At 45.1% G+C, this 16,889-nt stretch overlaps 1 protein-coding gene across 5 annotated transcripts in view; it reads left to right on the top strand.

Moving 5' to 3' along the window:
- The window catches only part of MSRB3 (methionine sulfoxide reductase B3), a 233,280-nt gene that overhangs the window by 106,901 nt on the left and 109,490 nt on the right, over window positions 1–16,889 (top strand). For all 5 annotated transcript variants that reach the window (XM_088463138.1, XM_088463141.1, XM_088463137.1 and 2 more), the window contains 2 exons: window positions 4,071–4,179; window positions 14,874–14,951. In XM_088463138.1, the coding sequence (XP_088319264.1) occupies window positions 4,071–4,179; window positions 14,874–14,951 (187 nt within the window). The remainder of the gene's footprint in view (window positions 1–4,070; window positions 4,180–14,873; window positions 14,952–16,889) is intronic.

Below are 16,889 nucleotides of genomic sequence, written 5' to 3'. Positions count from 1 at the left end.
TTAAGCTGTGGGTGGTAACCCACAGCTTAACGATCGACAAGGAGGCGGCCGTTCAGGATGCAAGTGGCCGCCCTGATTCAGTGCGACCACTTGCAACTACCTACCGCCCCTGAATGAGGTCCACAGTATGGAGTTCCCTCTAGAGGTCAAACAGACCATACAAACATTCAGTGATTTTTCGGGAAAGATGCATGACTACACTACAGGTTACACTGAACTCTTACAGTAGATTGTGGGGTAGGTGTATTAAGCGTTGGAGAGAGATAAAGTGGATGAAGATAAAGGGGTCTATTTACTAAGCATTGGATGAAGATAAAGTGAACAGAGATAACGTACCAACCAATCAGCTTGTAACCGTAATTTTTCATACACAGCCTGTAAAGTGATAGGAGCTGATTAGTTAGTACTTTATCTCTCTCTACAGCTTAATACTGTACATCTCCCCCTTAGTGCAGGATAGGAAACTGATCACTATTAGTCTTTTACATTATAACAGTTTCCTGTGTTCCACTGAACAACAAATGGCTGCGATTACGCGCGCAGTTCAACTGCGATAGTATGCTAAACCATTGCGATCGCTATGCTGCCATACCATAACATAAGGACGCCCACTTTACCATACACATATCCCTAATGTTCAGCAAGACTGAAACCATCGGTACAATCGAGTACCATCGCAGCCTCACGCACACTTGCACAAGCTCTGACCTTACTCAGAAATCGCTAACTTCATCGCACGCTATGAGGCCTCAGGCTGCGTAGGAAATCACAGTGGATAATTTATGCACACCCCTGCAACGGCGTTCAAACGCACTGGAGCACCTGCGTTTCGCCATCCCTCCCCCTTTCACCACCCATAAACGACACTTCCTGTCAATCATGGGTTGGCAGGGTCTGCGTGGCCAATTGTGTGCGTATTAGCAACTGTGATCCAAGCTGAAACAGGCTTCTAGGTTGGTAGCAGCTTATCGACCAAACGCAGTGGAATCACAAAAGTCAATTTTTATTATTACCAGTTATTTACGGTATATAGCGTACATATGCCGCAGCTCTTTACAGAGAATATTTAGCCATTCACATCAGTCCCTGCCCCAGTGGAGCTTACAATCTATATTCCCTACAATATGTACACTCACACACTAGTTATATTTTTATTTGTAAGTAATCAATTAATCTACCAGTATAAACTGGAGTACCCGGAGGAAACCCAAGCAAATTCCACACAGTAAAGGTGCGTACACACTAGACGATTCGCTCCATGAGCGACATCGTCTAGTGTGTCCCCAGCAGGGGTGTGCTCAGCACACACACTGAACAATATCATGAACGATGTCACTCAGTGCCGGGCACCCTCCCTCATCCCCGAACATGCAACAACCTGGTTTGCCTGCATGTTCGGGCGATGAATGACAATGACCAACGATCCGCGAGAGCGTGCATCGTTGGTCATTCGTCGTTATCATTCATCGTTTTAGCGTACACACTGACCGATATAGTTAACGATATCATTCAGTCATTCAAAATATCAGCAAGTGTGTACGCACCTTTAGATCTGTGTTAGGAATTGAACCCATGACCTCATTGCTGTGAGGCCGTAATGCTAACCATTACACCATCTATTACACACTTGAACTACAAGTATTAACATGTGAATGGGGGCAGAACAAGCACATGATTTCACTTGTACTGCAGAATTTTGTTCTTGTAAAAAGGGAGCAATACAATTTCTTGTAACACTATGGGGTATATTTAGAAAAGTTTAATATTCATACATGTAACTATGTACAGGAGGTCTGCGCCTGATAAACAACACGATAGTGAGTGAGTGTAGAGCCAGGTGAAACAATGCCAACAAATATAATAGTAACAAAATCCCATTTATTTGAGTCACAATGCTCAGAGAATATAGATTATGCACATGCTTGAAATAATCTAATTTATCTGCTTGTTTGGTTTAATGAAATACTATGGGGACACGGGGGGGGAGGGAAGGTTATTTTTGGAAAGGTGATAAGAATAAAGTGATAACATTAAAATAAATCGCTACTGCAGAGTTTGCAATGGCCAACTGCAATATGAGGTGTCTGGATGGAGATCGGTGGGTTGTGAGGCGTCCCTCACCCCCACCACTTAACTGGCAGCGGCGCATGTGACCGCACCCAGCAGTGCTTCAGCTGGCAACGTTACATCACATGCAACCTCGCTGCCGCACTGCTTCCCCCCGGTTTTCGCAGAGGAGATCCGTCCTGCACTTGTGCAGAACGGATCTCCTCCGGCTCCTCGATGATCGGTCCCTCCCGACACACGCGTTGCTGCGCTCTGCATATGGGGAGGGCTGTGAGGGTTGGGGGAGTAACCAGGGGGGAAGATCTAACATCAGTGGGGGTGGGGGGGGGCACTAATAAAGAGTAATATGACTCTGAAAGGGGGGTAAAATAATAAAAACACATTATACTGGTCACAGGGGAGGAGGAAGATGGGGTGGGGAAGGAAAAAAGTTTTTTTTACAGGGCGGAGGGTTGGTTTGGAAAACTGATTTTTTTTACTATTAATGGGGAATGGGGGGGTATTATTATTAGGATTTATGACCCCTAGGGGGGCTGATCTATTGCCTATAGGGGGTAGGCAGTTACTTTAGAATGGGGGCAAATGGACACGGAGGGATGGGGGTTTGTAAAACACCACCTAGATATATATATATATATTTTTTTTAAATAAAATATTTAAATATATTATTAAAACCATTTTAAACTTTATTAAGTAATTTTTTTTAAAAATTACAATTTCTAAGCTGTTTTCTGTTAATTAAATTGTCAGTTAAGTTGTTAAATCAACCTATATCAATGCTGTGTTTCGGGGGAATAAATCACACATTTACTAACAGACAATTTTTTATTTGGTTTTCTAAGTGTATGTAAATTTGTGATTTAGCCCCAGAAACACAATATCGATTTAGATCAATTTAAAATCGGATTAAAATCGACCTTTAGTAAATATACCCCTATAAGTGATTGTGTGCTTGTGCCACAACTGCTAGCACCTGATTTAACCATTTTTCCCGGTCTCCACTGGCAGGGGTTATTTTGCATACCACCCATGTATAAAAATTGGGATACCAATCTTAGTCATGACCTTAGATGTACGGTTTACATTTACTAAATCACTCTGTTTTCAAAGCACCTGAATACCTTTTTGCACATTTTTGCACAATAATAGATCTACCTGGTAATGTGCATATATAGAAAGAAATAAGAACAAGCGGGAGAATACATTTTTAACCATCAAAGGCCGTATCCAAAATACTGTAAATACTTTAGCATTAAATAAAATGATCTAAAATAAAAAACAAAAATAAATAAGGTTCTTAGTTTCCACATTTGGGTATGGAGAGTGTGTTTTGAACTGTCCTTGCTTTTCCTTTTGAGAGGATAATGGTTGGAACATACAACAATGGGACTTATTCCAAGATGTTCGCTATTCCGATGTTCACGCAGTAGGGCGATTATAGGCTGTCTGCCCATGTGTCTGAGTTGCATTGCGCATGCATGAAGGTACAGTACTGTAGTTGCTCGCAGCAACTTTTCATTTGCAAAGTGATTGATAGGCACTATATGGGGGAGGTAATGGGGGGGTTCTCGACAAAAAACGCAGGCAAATGTCCCACCCGTTTTCGGGGCATGTTGTAGCCTGCGTCTGCGGTCCTGTACGCAGATAAAGTGGTTCTGACATCTCAGTTCAAGTAGCCATTCTGCGCAACCATAGGGCTAATCAGATAGCCGATTATCTAATGATCTGCGTACGAAATCGCAGCTGTGATTGCATTATCGCCCATCTCTTAATCAGGCCATTGTTTGTGATTGGTTGTATGAGGCTGTTTAATATTGCACAGCAAGGGTTTTGGCTGCAGCACATTTTCCTTGTTCAGGAAAATTTGTCCATCTACGCCTTCCTTATATTTACTGCTGAAATTAACTATTGAATGCAGACACTGGGCTGTTGCTGAATGCCAAACAATAATACTGCAATTAAAAGTAGACTGAGCCTTTTTTTGTTGTTGTTGTTATTTCCAGGGTTACGGAAGGAAAAAAAGACATGTAAGGTGGTCTACACTGAGCAAGAATTAAGAAAACGACTGACACCTAAGCAATACAATGTTACCCAAGAAAAGGGAACAGAAAGGTAAAATACAAGTTCTTAATATCGTTGAATCACCATTTATATAATATTACTGTCACTGGCCCCTTGTGTTTAACTTTACTATTGTATACTACTATTATTTTTATTATTACTACTATTATTTCTAAAATATCACAGTATTACGCAGCTCTGTACAACATGGGGATCCTAATACAGACCAATTACATGTTGAATAAGAGTTGGCCCTGTCTGAACAAGCTTGCACTCTAATGCCGGGTACACACTGGAGCGATGTCGGCATGATATGTCATTTCCGGCCAAATCTGAACGACATATCGGCTGCATCGTTCCGTCCTTCATTAGCTTGTTCTGTTGTATACCCATGATCTGATATGGCGGCCCGGGTACACATCGCTCAATGTGTACCCAGCTTAAGAGGCATGGAGAAATTTTAAATATAAGTTGGTGGAAGTTACTATTGAAGCTGCAGGTGGGGAACTTGAGTATCCATGAAGATATATAGTACAGGTTGAGTCTCCCATACTCAAATTACCCCTGGTCCCAAGCATTTTGGCTATCAGAATATTCCGTATTTTAGAATATTTGCATACTATGAATGGGACCCAAATCTAAACACAGAATGCATTTATGTTTTATATACACCTTATACACATAGCCTGCAGGTAATTTTATACAATATTTTCAATAATTTTGTGGCTCAAACACAGTTTGTGTACATACATGAAATTCATTTATGTTTCATATACATCTTATACACAAAACCTGAAGGTAATTTTATACAATAGTTTTAATAATTTTGTGCTTTAAACAAAGTTTGTGTACACTGAACCATCAAAAAACAAAGGTTTCACTATCTCAGTCATGCTAAAAAAAAATTCTCTATTTCGGAATATCTGGATATGGGAGACTCAACTTGTACTAAAGTAGAAAATGTATGGGTTTCAGTGAGCATAATAAAGAATTTACAGGTTGAGGAGAGTGGGGTCAAGATAGAGATAAGATAGATTCCTTGTAGCCAAAATGATGACTGGGTATATTAGAAGTTTGCAGGAGTGTATAGAAAGGCTCTGAGGCATTATCGTGGTTTCAAATGTAAGTAGAAGAGTTGTGGAGGATTTTTTTGGCTAGCAAATTCTTTTCGACCACTTCTTATCGCCACTTTTCATGGTAATATGAAATGAATAATCGCCTGGATTTAACAAACAACACATCCAGGGACAGGGGCTCCGATAATGTGATCACTTTACTTTCAGTTTCGGGACTATTGCACGCTACTGCGCAATCTGCTATGTCCAAGCAGAGAGTGGCAGATCCCTCTCTCATTAACCTTGATGTAAGGTAGGCTACAACAGCCGGCGACCTCTTTTTTTTTTTTCTTTCTTTTTTTTATCTCTCCTCCCTATTTTCTTATTTATTGTCTCTGTGTGTTTTAGTCACTTTCTTGTACAGCTATTTCTGTTTAGGCTGTATTATTTTTCTTTTTTATTAATTAAATTTTTTCACCACCACCCCCACTTCATTGTCACCAGGGGTGGATACAGAACAAAATGACAGGGGGTGGGGCACCACGATAGGGGAAGGTTTTAGGGTATTTTGCACACGTCCCACACCTTCCCCTATCGTGGAGAAGTGGGTGTGGCCTCATAGCAAGGGGCATGGTCTCACGAGGACTGCCATACCCACAAGCCACGTTCTTGTCTTCATCACGTTGCGGCATGGTCTACACACATTAACCAAGGCCAAGACAATTTATGGCCTACCTGCCAGCTGGTGGTCTAACCTCCGTTGGTAGTCTAAATCTTGGAAAGTTTCAGACCTGTCTGGGATAAAGAGAGGGAATAAATACCTGCATTTAAAAGTGTCAAATAATTTAGATCCCTTACCATGAATCTGCAACTGCCAGCCAACATAAAGCACTAAAATGCATGGATCTCTCTCATTGCCCTCTCCCTGCCCATATCTATTTTATTGCACCCTTCCTCCATATCACTCTTATTTCCCCCTCCATTGTTGTCTAATTGCCCTTGCATATCTCCTTGACTGCCCCCTTCATAGCTGTCTTATCTAGTCCCTCCTGCATAATATCCCTGATTGCCCCCTCCATAGCTGTCTCTCATTACCCCCTCCAAAGCTCTCTCACTGCCACTTCCTTCCATATAACATTGAACCCCTCGCAGCACACAGTGAACCCCTCACAACACAGCCATTGACTCCCTCATTGTCCCCCTAGCACCCAGTGTCCACCTCAAAGCACTCACTGACTCCATCACAGCACTCACTGTCCCTTTCATTGTCCACCATCAGTGCTACCTCATAGCACTCCCCTCCCCTGTTCTCCACACAGCACCCCCAGGCACCTTTAACAACCACCTCACAGCACCCCCTCAGCCCATCCAATGTCCACCTCGTAGCACTCCCCACTCACTAGAACAATTTGTGAGACATTTTTGAGCGCCCCCTTCCAACTTCCAGCAGGGCCTGCTTCAGATCCGGACGCTAAGTTGCGCTCGCTCACTCTGAACGATGGTCGCCCATCTGCGCATGCGTATAAGTCGCAGTGTGTGTGCGCAAACTAGTACGAGCAATCAGATTTTGCTCGCTCACCCTGAAAAGACTGCCCAGTTGAATGAGTGACAGATTGCGCCACTTGTGGATGGTAACAGGAGAAGGTGCTTGTGAACGGGGGAGTGGTGCTGCGAACGCAGGTGTGTCTAACCTTCAAAACGGAGTTTAATAGGTGTGCATAATTAGCAAAGTAGCGTCATTGAACACGTCACTTGGTTGTTTTTTTACCCTGAACTGCTTGCAGGAGGGTAAGGTCTACCTAAAGTGCTGCGAGCAGCTCCGATGGCTCTCGATGTTACCGATTAATCCTTCAAATATCGGAGATGACGTGTGTTGCGAGTGGCAAGGGGGCGTCTTTATACACTAGCGAGCACTTATTGCCGGGGCTCACTAAGACATAGAGGGCGTCCTTACGAGACGCAGTGCGAGCGCTTAATTTAAATATCCGGCCGCTTTTTACCAGCGAGCCCTATATCCATAATTAATACTTTTACTATTTTTAATATAATAAAACAGACATTGCCCCCATAGGAAAAAAAAATTGTCCCCAAAGGAATAAAACACACACATTGGCCCCCACAGGAAAAAAAAAATACACCCCTGCCCTTTCACAGACGACTGACCTGACCTGTCAGTAACAGAAGCTGTGGGTGGCACAGGTCTGGTGTTTGGCAGACCGAGTGAGTGAGTCTTTGGGTACGGGTCTGGTAGGTGACAGGGTGAGTGTGCGGGGACAGGTCTGGTAGGTTACAGGGTGAGTGTGCAGGGACAGGTCTGGTGGGTGATAGGGTGAGTATGTCAGGACTGGGGACTCAGGACTGCTTAGTAGAGACTCAGGTACTTGCTCACTGATGGTACGGGAGGTTTGCAATAAAGATGGTCGTAAATAAGTCATCCTCATAGATGGATTAAGCAACACAGCAATATACGTGGGTGTTAACAGAGAGCAAGGACTGAGAGTAGAATTTATGGTAGATACTAAATTGCAATCAGATTGGATCCTGACATCAAGATCCACTGGTGATAGAGTGAGACCAGACCTGGAGAATACACTGTAGTGAGGACAAACTTGAAGAATATACTGGAGTTGGAGTGGAACCAGACTTGAAAAATATACTGGAGTTGGAGTGGAACCAGACTTGAAGAATACACTGGAGTTGAAATGGAATCAGAATTGAACAATATACTGGAGCCGGAGTTGTCAAAGAGACTAGCACAACTAGCATGGGAGCTATAAATAAAGTGTGTCAGCGACGAAGTTCAGGCACTGAATGCTGTGAGGAGCGAAGCTTTATACCCTGTGCATCACCGGGATTGGCTGTTACTGTCAGGTGGCCACCGACCTGGTTACCCATTGGATACTTAGTAGTCAGCTGACAAGAATCAACATGGAGGCGCCCAGTGTCTGGGGCTAGGACCCTGAGCCCCCTGAGACCACCGGCACACTGAGATCCTCCAGAGACACATGTAGCTGGACAGGAGCCACCAAGACTGCACTCAGTGCCCGAAGCCAGCAGGAACGCCACGGGAGCTCTGGACCCCTGAGACCACCACCATGCTGGGGACCCACGCCAAGACAGTGCAGTGCGACCCTAAAGGTGAGCATGGTTCCTGACATTGTGTCTGTAGGCAGGTCTGGGCACATCACCCCTCCCCCCTATTCAATGTTCTCCTCTCACAGCACTCCCCCACTTCAATGCACTCTCCCTCCTTCACCATATCACCGCACCCTGCCCACCTTCCTTAAATATTCACCACATCACAGCACCCCAACTCTTCCTTCAATATTCACCTCACTTCGCTCCCCCACCCTTCAATATTCACCACATCACAGTACTCCTCCATTATATACCTCATAGTGTTTCTCCCCACAGGCAGCACCAGCAAACTGCTTACCTTCAAACTAACGCCCCTGCAATAGCAGCCTGCCCTGTAGTGACACTGCTGAGGAAGAGGGGAGCTAAGGGAGATAAAGATGCTCGGCTGCTCCTATTTTGTTATAAGTATAACAAATGCAGGGCTACTATTATAAATTGTGGGGCCCAGGACTAATAAAATATCTCCAGTTCCAGCCAGCCCCTCTTCTGTGTCTCCCCAACCAGGGCCCCTTCTGTGTCTCCCCAACCAGGGCCCCTTCTGTGTCTCCCCAGCCAGGGCTCCTTCTGTGTCTCCCCAGCCAGGGCTCCTTCTGTGTCTCCCCAGCCAGGGCCCCTTCTGTGTCTCCCCAGCCAGGGCCCCTTCTGTGTCTCCCCAGCCAGGGCCCCTTCTGTGTCTCCCCAGCCAGGACCCCTTCTGTGTCTCCCCAGCCAGGCCCCCGTCTGTGTCTCCCCAGCCAGGCCCCCGTCTGTGTCTCCCCAGCCAGGCCCCCGTCTGTGTCTCCCCAGCCAGGCCCCCGTCTGTGTCTCCCCAGCCAGGCCCCCGTCTGTGTCTCCCCAGCCAGGCCCCCGTCTGTGTCTCCCCAGCCAGGCCCCCGTCTGTGTCTCCCCAGCCAGGTCCCCGTCTGTGTCTCCCCAGCCAGGCCCCCATCTGTGTCTCCCCAGCCAGGCCCCCGTCTGTGTCTCCCCAGCCAGGCCCCCGTCTGTGTCTCCCCAGCCAGGCCCCCGTCTGTGTCTCCCCAGCCAGGCCCCCTTCTGTGTCTCCAGCCCCCTTCTTTGTCTCCAGCCCCAGCAGCCCCCTTCTGTGTCTCCAGCCCCAGCAGCCCCCCTTCTGTGTCTCCAGCCCCAGCAGCCCCCCTTCTGTGTCTCCAGCCCCAGCAGCCCCCCTTCTGTGTCTCCAGCCCCAGCAGCCCCCCTTCTGTGTCTCCAGCCCCAGCAGCCCCCCTTCTGTGTCTCCAGCCCCAGCAGCCCCCCTTCTGTGTCTCTAGCCCCAGCAGCCCCCTTCTGTGTCCCCAGCCAGCCCCCCTTCTCGGTCTTCTGTGTCCCTATATAAACAATCGAACATTCAGCGCTAAACCTAAATGTGTATATGGTTAGTGACCATAGATAGAGGAATAATATACAAATAACAATATGAAAACGAATATAGTGTTACTTAATGGATGCTTGAAATTCAACCAATGTATTATTAGACATGGAATTAATCAATAATATAAGACATACGAGTACATGTACACATATTAAAAACCGAAAGTGCTTGATGTGCACTACCTGGTATTGTGTCAAATACCCTACTGAAATCTCACACTGAGTGCACTATACTGAGACCTTGCTAATACAAAAACAAATGGAATATCAATGGTCATTGGTTGGCGTGGAATGGGGGAAAGAGGTTAGCGGCGTCCCGCTAACTCTTGCAGTGCATGTAATATGAATATCCTTGTTTAACAAGTCAGGTGAAGTGATGTCTAATCCTGATGCAATGTTGATGGTGGCTGCAGATATCTTCTGGTCAGGTAGGAGGAGACCACTTTGGACTGGGGTGCAGGGGCTCCGGACTGGGGTTGTGTTGGCTAGCAGCCTGAGTGAGTGATACGTCTAATGAAAGACTGTATCATGCACCCTGGCTCTGTGGCCTCACAAACCCCTGTCTGGGGAGGGGAACCGCTGGATGAGACCGCTCACGACCACAGCCTGATTCCCCCTCCGATACAGAGACTCACCTGTCTGCCTGTTGCTGCTTGTGGCTGGATCCCTCCTCCTCCCGTCCGTGTCCTCTGGTCGGCTAGCGCGGGTGCTCAGCGTCAGCGTCCTGGATTCCTGCTTCTTCTGGACTATGTGATCATAGTAATGCGTCTGTGTGTGGTCTCAATAAACAGTGCTCTGGTGCGAGTGCCAGCGGAGAAAGATTGCAATAATATCTTGGGCGTGCCTCCAATGCGTTTCGACCCGCATAGGGTCTTCCTCTGGGAGTGACGTATAGTTAGTTGTTGATCAGTTTAATGAGGTTTAAATAGGCTGTTAGTCTCTGTCAGATCATCTGATTGGTTAATTGACACATTTTCTAATTGGTTGCTCCCCCAGTCAATCACTTGCTGCAGGGGCTGTTTTTCTTGTTGCACTGAATGTTTGCCATGTAGGCAGTGTCAGGTGTGGATATTTGATTGAATGATCTATTCAATCCGTGTGGATAAGTACAGTTGAATCTTGTTATGTTAATTTATCTTAGATGATTAAGGGCATATAGCTGTTCAGTCACTAATTGAATTATAAAACAAATGATGTCATGGCTAACTGAATTTAAATGTAATGGTACTGTACCTCTAGCGATATTTCCAGAGGGTCTTTATTTACAGAGGGTAGCTAGTACTACCTTACTGTTGTCTAGAGCCATGATGGTAGATAATAGTCTAGAGACATGGTGGTGAATGGGCTAGGGAGTACACAAAAGAGGGTAATTAGTATTGCCATATATATGTCTAGAGCCATGATGGTAAGTAGGTTAAAGATTGCACAAAAGTGCAATGATGCAATTAATGGAATTTAAATGGATACTTAAACTGGTGGTCTCGAGGGGATCATGGTAAATAGTGCATTCTGAGGTGAAAACCAGTGGTTAACGGCAGATTATAGACCTGTGTCCCTAGCCAGCCCCCCTTCTCGGTCTTCTGTGTCCCCAGCCAGCCCCCCTTCTGTGTTCCCAGCCCCAGCAGCCCCCCTTCTGTGTCCCCACCGCCAGAAACCGCTTTCTGTGTGCTCAGCACCAGTAGCCCCCTTTCTGTGTCTCCAGCCCCAGTAGCCCCCTTTCTGTGTCTCCAGCCCCAGCAGCCCCCCTTCTGTGTCTGCAGCCCCCCTTCTGTGTACCCAGCCCCAGCAGCTTACCTTATGTAACCTCAGCACTAGTAAGCCCTCCTTCTGTCACTCCAACCAGCCCCCCTTCTGTGTCTCCAGCCAGCCCCCTTCTGTCTCTCCAACCAGCCCCTATCTCTGTCTCCATCCCCAGCAGCCCCCTTCTGTGTCCCCACCCCTAGAAGCCACCTTTTGTGTCCTCTGCACCAGCAGTCCGCTTCTGTGTCCCCAGCCAAGCCCCCTTCTCTGTCTTCTGTGTCTCCAGCCAGCCCTCCTTCTGTCTGTCCAGCCAGCTCCCTATCTCTGTCTCCTGCACCAGCAGCCACCTTTCTGTGTCCTCAGCAGCCCCCTTTGTGTCTTCAGCCCCAGCGGCCCCCTTCTGTGTTCTCAGCAGCCCCCTTCTCTGTCCCCATCAGCCCCTCTTCTCTGTCCCCCAGCAGCCCAAAAAATTAACATCTTGTTGCTGCTTACGGGAAGCAGCTCTGCTCTTTCATGAGGTCACGTGCGTCGGGTCTTTTAAAAAAAACCTTTATTGAAAGGCACGGGCGGCAATCATAGTAGCTGCGCGGCCCGGGGAAGGCTGACAGCCTCATCTTGGTGGTGGCCGTGCAGCTGCTATAAAGGTAAAAACAAAAGTCTTCTCCTAAACGACAAGGGTGCCCCCCTGAATTCTCCTATGATGGCCACTTGCCTCCTTGGATGTGCTGGGCTTGGCCTTAGGCTGTTCAGTGGTGGCTATTTTCCTGCGTTCAGCCAGCATATGCATTTCCGTGTGGAAGGCCCCGGGTGAGCACTGAGCAACTTCATGGCAGATTCCTTGTCTCTGGCGTTGGAACAGTAGAGTTAATGACACAGCACATGCATCATTAGTGGGCAGCGGTATGTTTTCTGGCCACCGTCTGATGCAGAGGTGCTTCTCTTTAACAGTTTTTTTGCTTTAATTGACACCATGGGGGGGGTTGGTTGCTGGTGCATCTGTATGGTAACCACCGCATCTGTGCTATTATGAATGGTGGTATAATAGATTTAAGTATTTTGAAATTCAGTGTCATATGCTTTAGGTTTGCTACATGCTCTAGGAAATATACGCATTGGTGTTTCACATAAACAGACTTAGGGGGGTATTCAATTAGACGTGATAATTTTTCGAGCGAATAAAACGGGATTTTAACATGTGAATTGCCTTCGGGCAATTCAATTAGATCCTGTTGCATTTGCCCGAAAAAGTATATTTTTTCAGGCGAATACACATAGGATCCGTGATAAGATCAATGCCAGCTCCTGCCTGAAAACATATAGTTTATCGAGCATTTTATTTTTTGGACCCTGCTGAGCTCCTGAAAAGAAATGCCCGATAAGTAGAAGCACAGAGAGGGGGGGGGATTACCCAGGCCCAGGTTGTTGGAGGGGTCAGTGTCCGAGCCGCTGCCCCCTGCACCCCCCCATCAGCAGCCCACTTACCCTCCGCCACCCACTGACCTCCTTAACTGTCAGCAGCCCAGCACACTCTGCTGTGTGCTGGGCTGCAGTAAGACTAGGGAGACTCCTGCCACTGAGCTGCTGCAGTCTCCTCTTCCTGTGCGAGGGTGTGTGGGAGCGATTACCCTGATCACGCTCCCCTCCTCAGACGGCGCTGGTAATATAGGGTTTTTTTCTAAGGGGGATGTGGCCACGTCTTCCGCGATTAGGCCACGCCCCTGAGAAATGCAGTCTTCGGGGCTAATTGAATTAGCCCAGGGGATCAATTAGCTGGCGGTAAAGTACTACGGCTAATTGAATTCCTCCCTTAATCTTACAGATTTTGTTACAGAATGTCACGTCACTGGGGTTTTGTAGAAACCAGCTTGGTTTTGCCTTTAAAATGATTGCCGCTAGCAGGAGTTCCCACAGCGGCTGCAGATCGCATCCTATTACATAAGCCCTCATACTGGCTAAACATACAGTAATACATTCCTATGCACTATATCATATCCTGTTTCACCAGAAAAGCCCCATGATGCTAACATATATATATATATATATATATATATATATATATATATATATATAGCCTCATGTCACTATAGGTTACACATGCCACCATAATAACAGTGTAAATATAGCCCCATACCCAGCAAGTAGAGTATTCACACCTACAGATTTGTTCTGTTAATGTGTCAAGATACACTAGTAGGGAACAACTAGCACTGACATTTTTTATTGGATTAAGTTGCATTACACAATATAGTGAATTCTGGTATGTTGTATACATAGCATACTCTTAATGCAGTAAACATTAATGCCATTAAAACTTAATTACTAATCTGATGTTTTAGCTTTTTTTTTTTTTTTTTACTGGTGAGAGAACTTGTTGTATAATGAGCTCTTAGAAAGGAGACACTATGTCACTGGCTGATACCTAGATAGTGTGAGCAGATAGGTACAGTATGTATTAGTGTACCTAAAATTACTTGCATTGCTTCTCCTTAAATATACATCTTTATTGGAAATACAGAAAATTATGCTATTGCAACTGATTTCTACTTGGTCAATGAAGCACTTAATGCAGCATGTAAGAGCTGTTTTACGTTACTGTAGAATGTGTGGAAGTGAGAAGGGTTTGGGCACAGAATGCTGGAAAGCAGAGCTAAGAGCACAGTGGCTGTGTGTCAGAAAAAGTTGATACTGAAGGTGGTCATTGTAAGCATAGACGTTTTGGCTGGGTGAGAAGGTAGCATAATTCAGTTCCTTTTCACTCCACTCCAATTTCTTTTTGAAGCACATGTGGAGAAAATATTTATTGGCTCATTTGTGGTTGGAATGTCAAAAATGTTCAATAACTGCCCTCACATGGCTTTAGTCCTTGGCCGCCAGCCCTACGTCCTGGAAAAAAAAAGTATTCCCTTCCAAAAGTGTTTTTAGTGAATAAAGTCTGTCTCAGCTGATTCCAGCATGAAGCGTAGCCTGCCAAGAACTAACCATTTTGTTGTCTAATTTATACCATGCAGCTTGGCAGCAAGCCCTGGCTTACCTCTGATCCAAAAGTATTAATGATGTAACTGCTTGTTTCCATTCATGACCTGAAAAGGCTCTTTACCACACATGGGGTCTCACTTAATAAGCAGCACTCTCTTCCTTGGACAGCAGACTATTTTCTGAATGTGAATCACTGGTACTACAGCCCATCAAATTAGCTGGCAGCAGATCATAACCTTGGCTTTTAAGACTTGCCATCCAGATCACTTACTAACAAAATGATTTAGCACATGCCAGCAATGAGAGATTAGGTCATTCTTAAAAATCCCATGTAAAATTATAATTTTAACAAGGTTCTGAGAAAGCATACTGTACTGAGGCATTGCAATTCCATTAGACACATTTCATTTTATATATCTGCAATGTTGTAACCTTTCAGCACTCATGTTTGTAAACAAACTTTTGTTTCAGTGCCTTTGCTGGAGAATATACACATAACACCGCAAATGGGACATACAAATGTGTAGTCTGCGGGGCAACACTTTTTAGGTAAGTCATTGTATAAACAAACCAATTTTTTTTTTTCTTGTACTTGAAAACCAAGAGCTAAATTTTAAGGAGCTGCATTTTTTTTGCAGCTGCAAATTTGTTAAAGTTGAGTATTGGATACTGCAACTGATGAAAACATAATGAGTTTTACAAGATAAGATCACCACAACCTTTGTTAATTATTGCTAGGTACAGTTGGTACTTGTGTACTTTACGGACTCATCGCAGAGAAAACCCGTGTCCTACTCTCATTATTATTATGAATCATGGTAACGTCTAAATCCCCTTCACGGAGAGGACCCTGACGTCATCATCCAGTGTCCAGCGTCATTCCCTACCATCCAAGTGGGCATAGAGGGGGAACATAACTTTGCGGCGAGCCACCGAGCCTGAAGCGTGGCGAGTGCAGTGAGCCCACGAGGGGACACCTTTCTTCTTTAGGTGGGGACAACTCGCAAGGGGACAACTTTCTTCTTTAGGTGGGGACAACTTTAGGTACTTGTGTACGTAAAGTACACAAGTACCAGTTAAAGCATTCATTGGGTTCTCTCTACAATGAGTCCGTAAAGTACACAAGTACCTCACTGTGTATTGTACAGTAACTGTATGCATCTACACTAATGCAAGTTAAGATGGGTACACACCTAAATTATATGTCTACAGATTGACTGAACAACCATCATTGCCATCTGGCCGGGGGACGCGTCACGCCCCCCCTTCTTGGCGTTCTGTGCAGCAAGTGTATGCCTGACCGTCTGTACACACAGCATGATATACAGATATTTCTGCAGATATATTGGGAATTGGCTGTGCTGAATGATGTCGTTCACAGACATATCGTCTGTACACACTGGCCGACGCACACACAATATATTGGCCGTTCAGTTGAACGGTTGATATGACGGCAAGTGTGTGCTCAGCATTAGTGTTGAGACAGAATTTTTTTTTAAAACTACCAAATTACTGCTCCATTGCAAGATTGGTCACAAAATAGTTCTTTCAAAAGCTTTTAAAATCCTATGATTGGGTTGTGTCTGCTAACTGTTGATTTTCTTTTCTAACAATTGCATGAACTCTAACTCAAACAACCGGATATATACTTAGAATTATCTGGATCTGTGCCTAAACTTGCTCAAATGTTACTGTCTAATTAGGCAGATAGTTTCCTTGGCATCACAAATAAAATATTTAAGGGTCCCATGCAGTGGCTGCTCCAGAGGTGGGGCTGCAACACAGTTCAAAATTAAAATAGGGGAGCTACACCAACTGCCACTGAGTCCCGGCCGGTGATGTTTGGCAGCGTTTTAAATGACAGTTGGTGTGGTTCCTCTATTTGAACCTCTGGAGCCGCCACTGGCCCCATGGTACTCTGTTATTTATTACATCACAGCTTGATTCATTATTAAAAATATTTTTTTTTTTTCTTTTTAATCATTTCTTTTATAAAGTGTTGACCTGACACCAGAAACTTTTAAATTTATATGACTAAGGGGATGCTAACTTTTTATTGTTATATTACAAAAGAAGATTAGATGACCCTTTTGTCTGTCCAAGAAGGTGCCCCTGGGCTTGACCACATTTGAAGAACTTCATTGGATCTAATAATTTTCAGTAAAACATAGAAACCGTAGGGTCTACTGTACAAAGTAATGTAGTTTTAATGGTAACAGTATCACACTATCCATGGTGGAACTACTGTGGGTGCAGGGATTCCAGACGCGCACACGCAGTCTACAGCATACAAATTCCCACATAGAGGCAGCACTTAGAAAATACATTTTATAACAAGCTAATGCGTTTAACTCCTTTTTCAGTTTATTGATAATTTTGTCAGGGTGCATAAACATAGTCAATTTCTTGCCAGGTTATATTAAATATCACCACAGGCTTCATGGTGTTTTGTCTTCACTTCCCCTTCCTGTCACATAAGACGCATGT

This window comes from Taudactylus pleione, unplaced genomic scaffold, assembly GCF_031769625.1.
Source record: "Taudactylus pleione unplaced genomic scaffold, aTauple2 ptg001327l, whole genome shotgun sequence".
In the NCBI taxonomy this organism is placed as follows: domain Eukaryota; kingdom Metazoa; phylum Chordata; class Amphibia; order Anura; family Myobatrachidae; genus Taudactylus; species Taudactylus pleione.
Note: the sequence above shows the minus strand (reverse complement) of the source record. Positions and strands in the feature narration are given on the sequence as shown.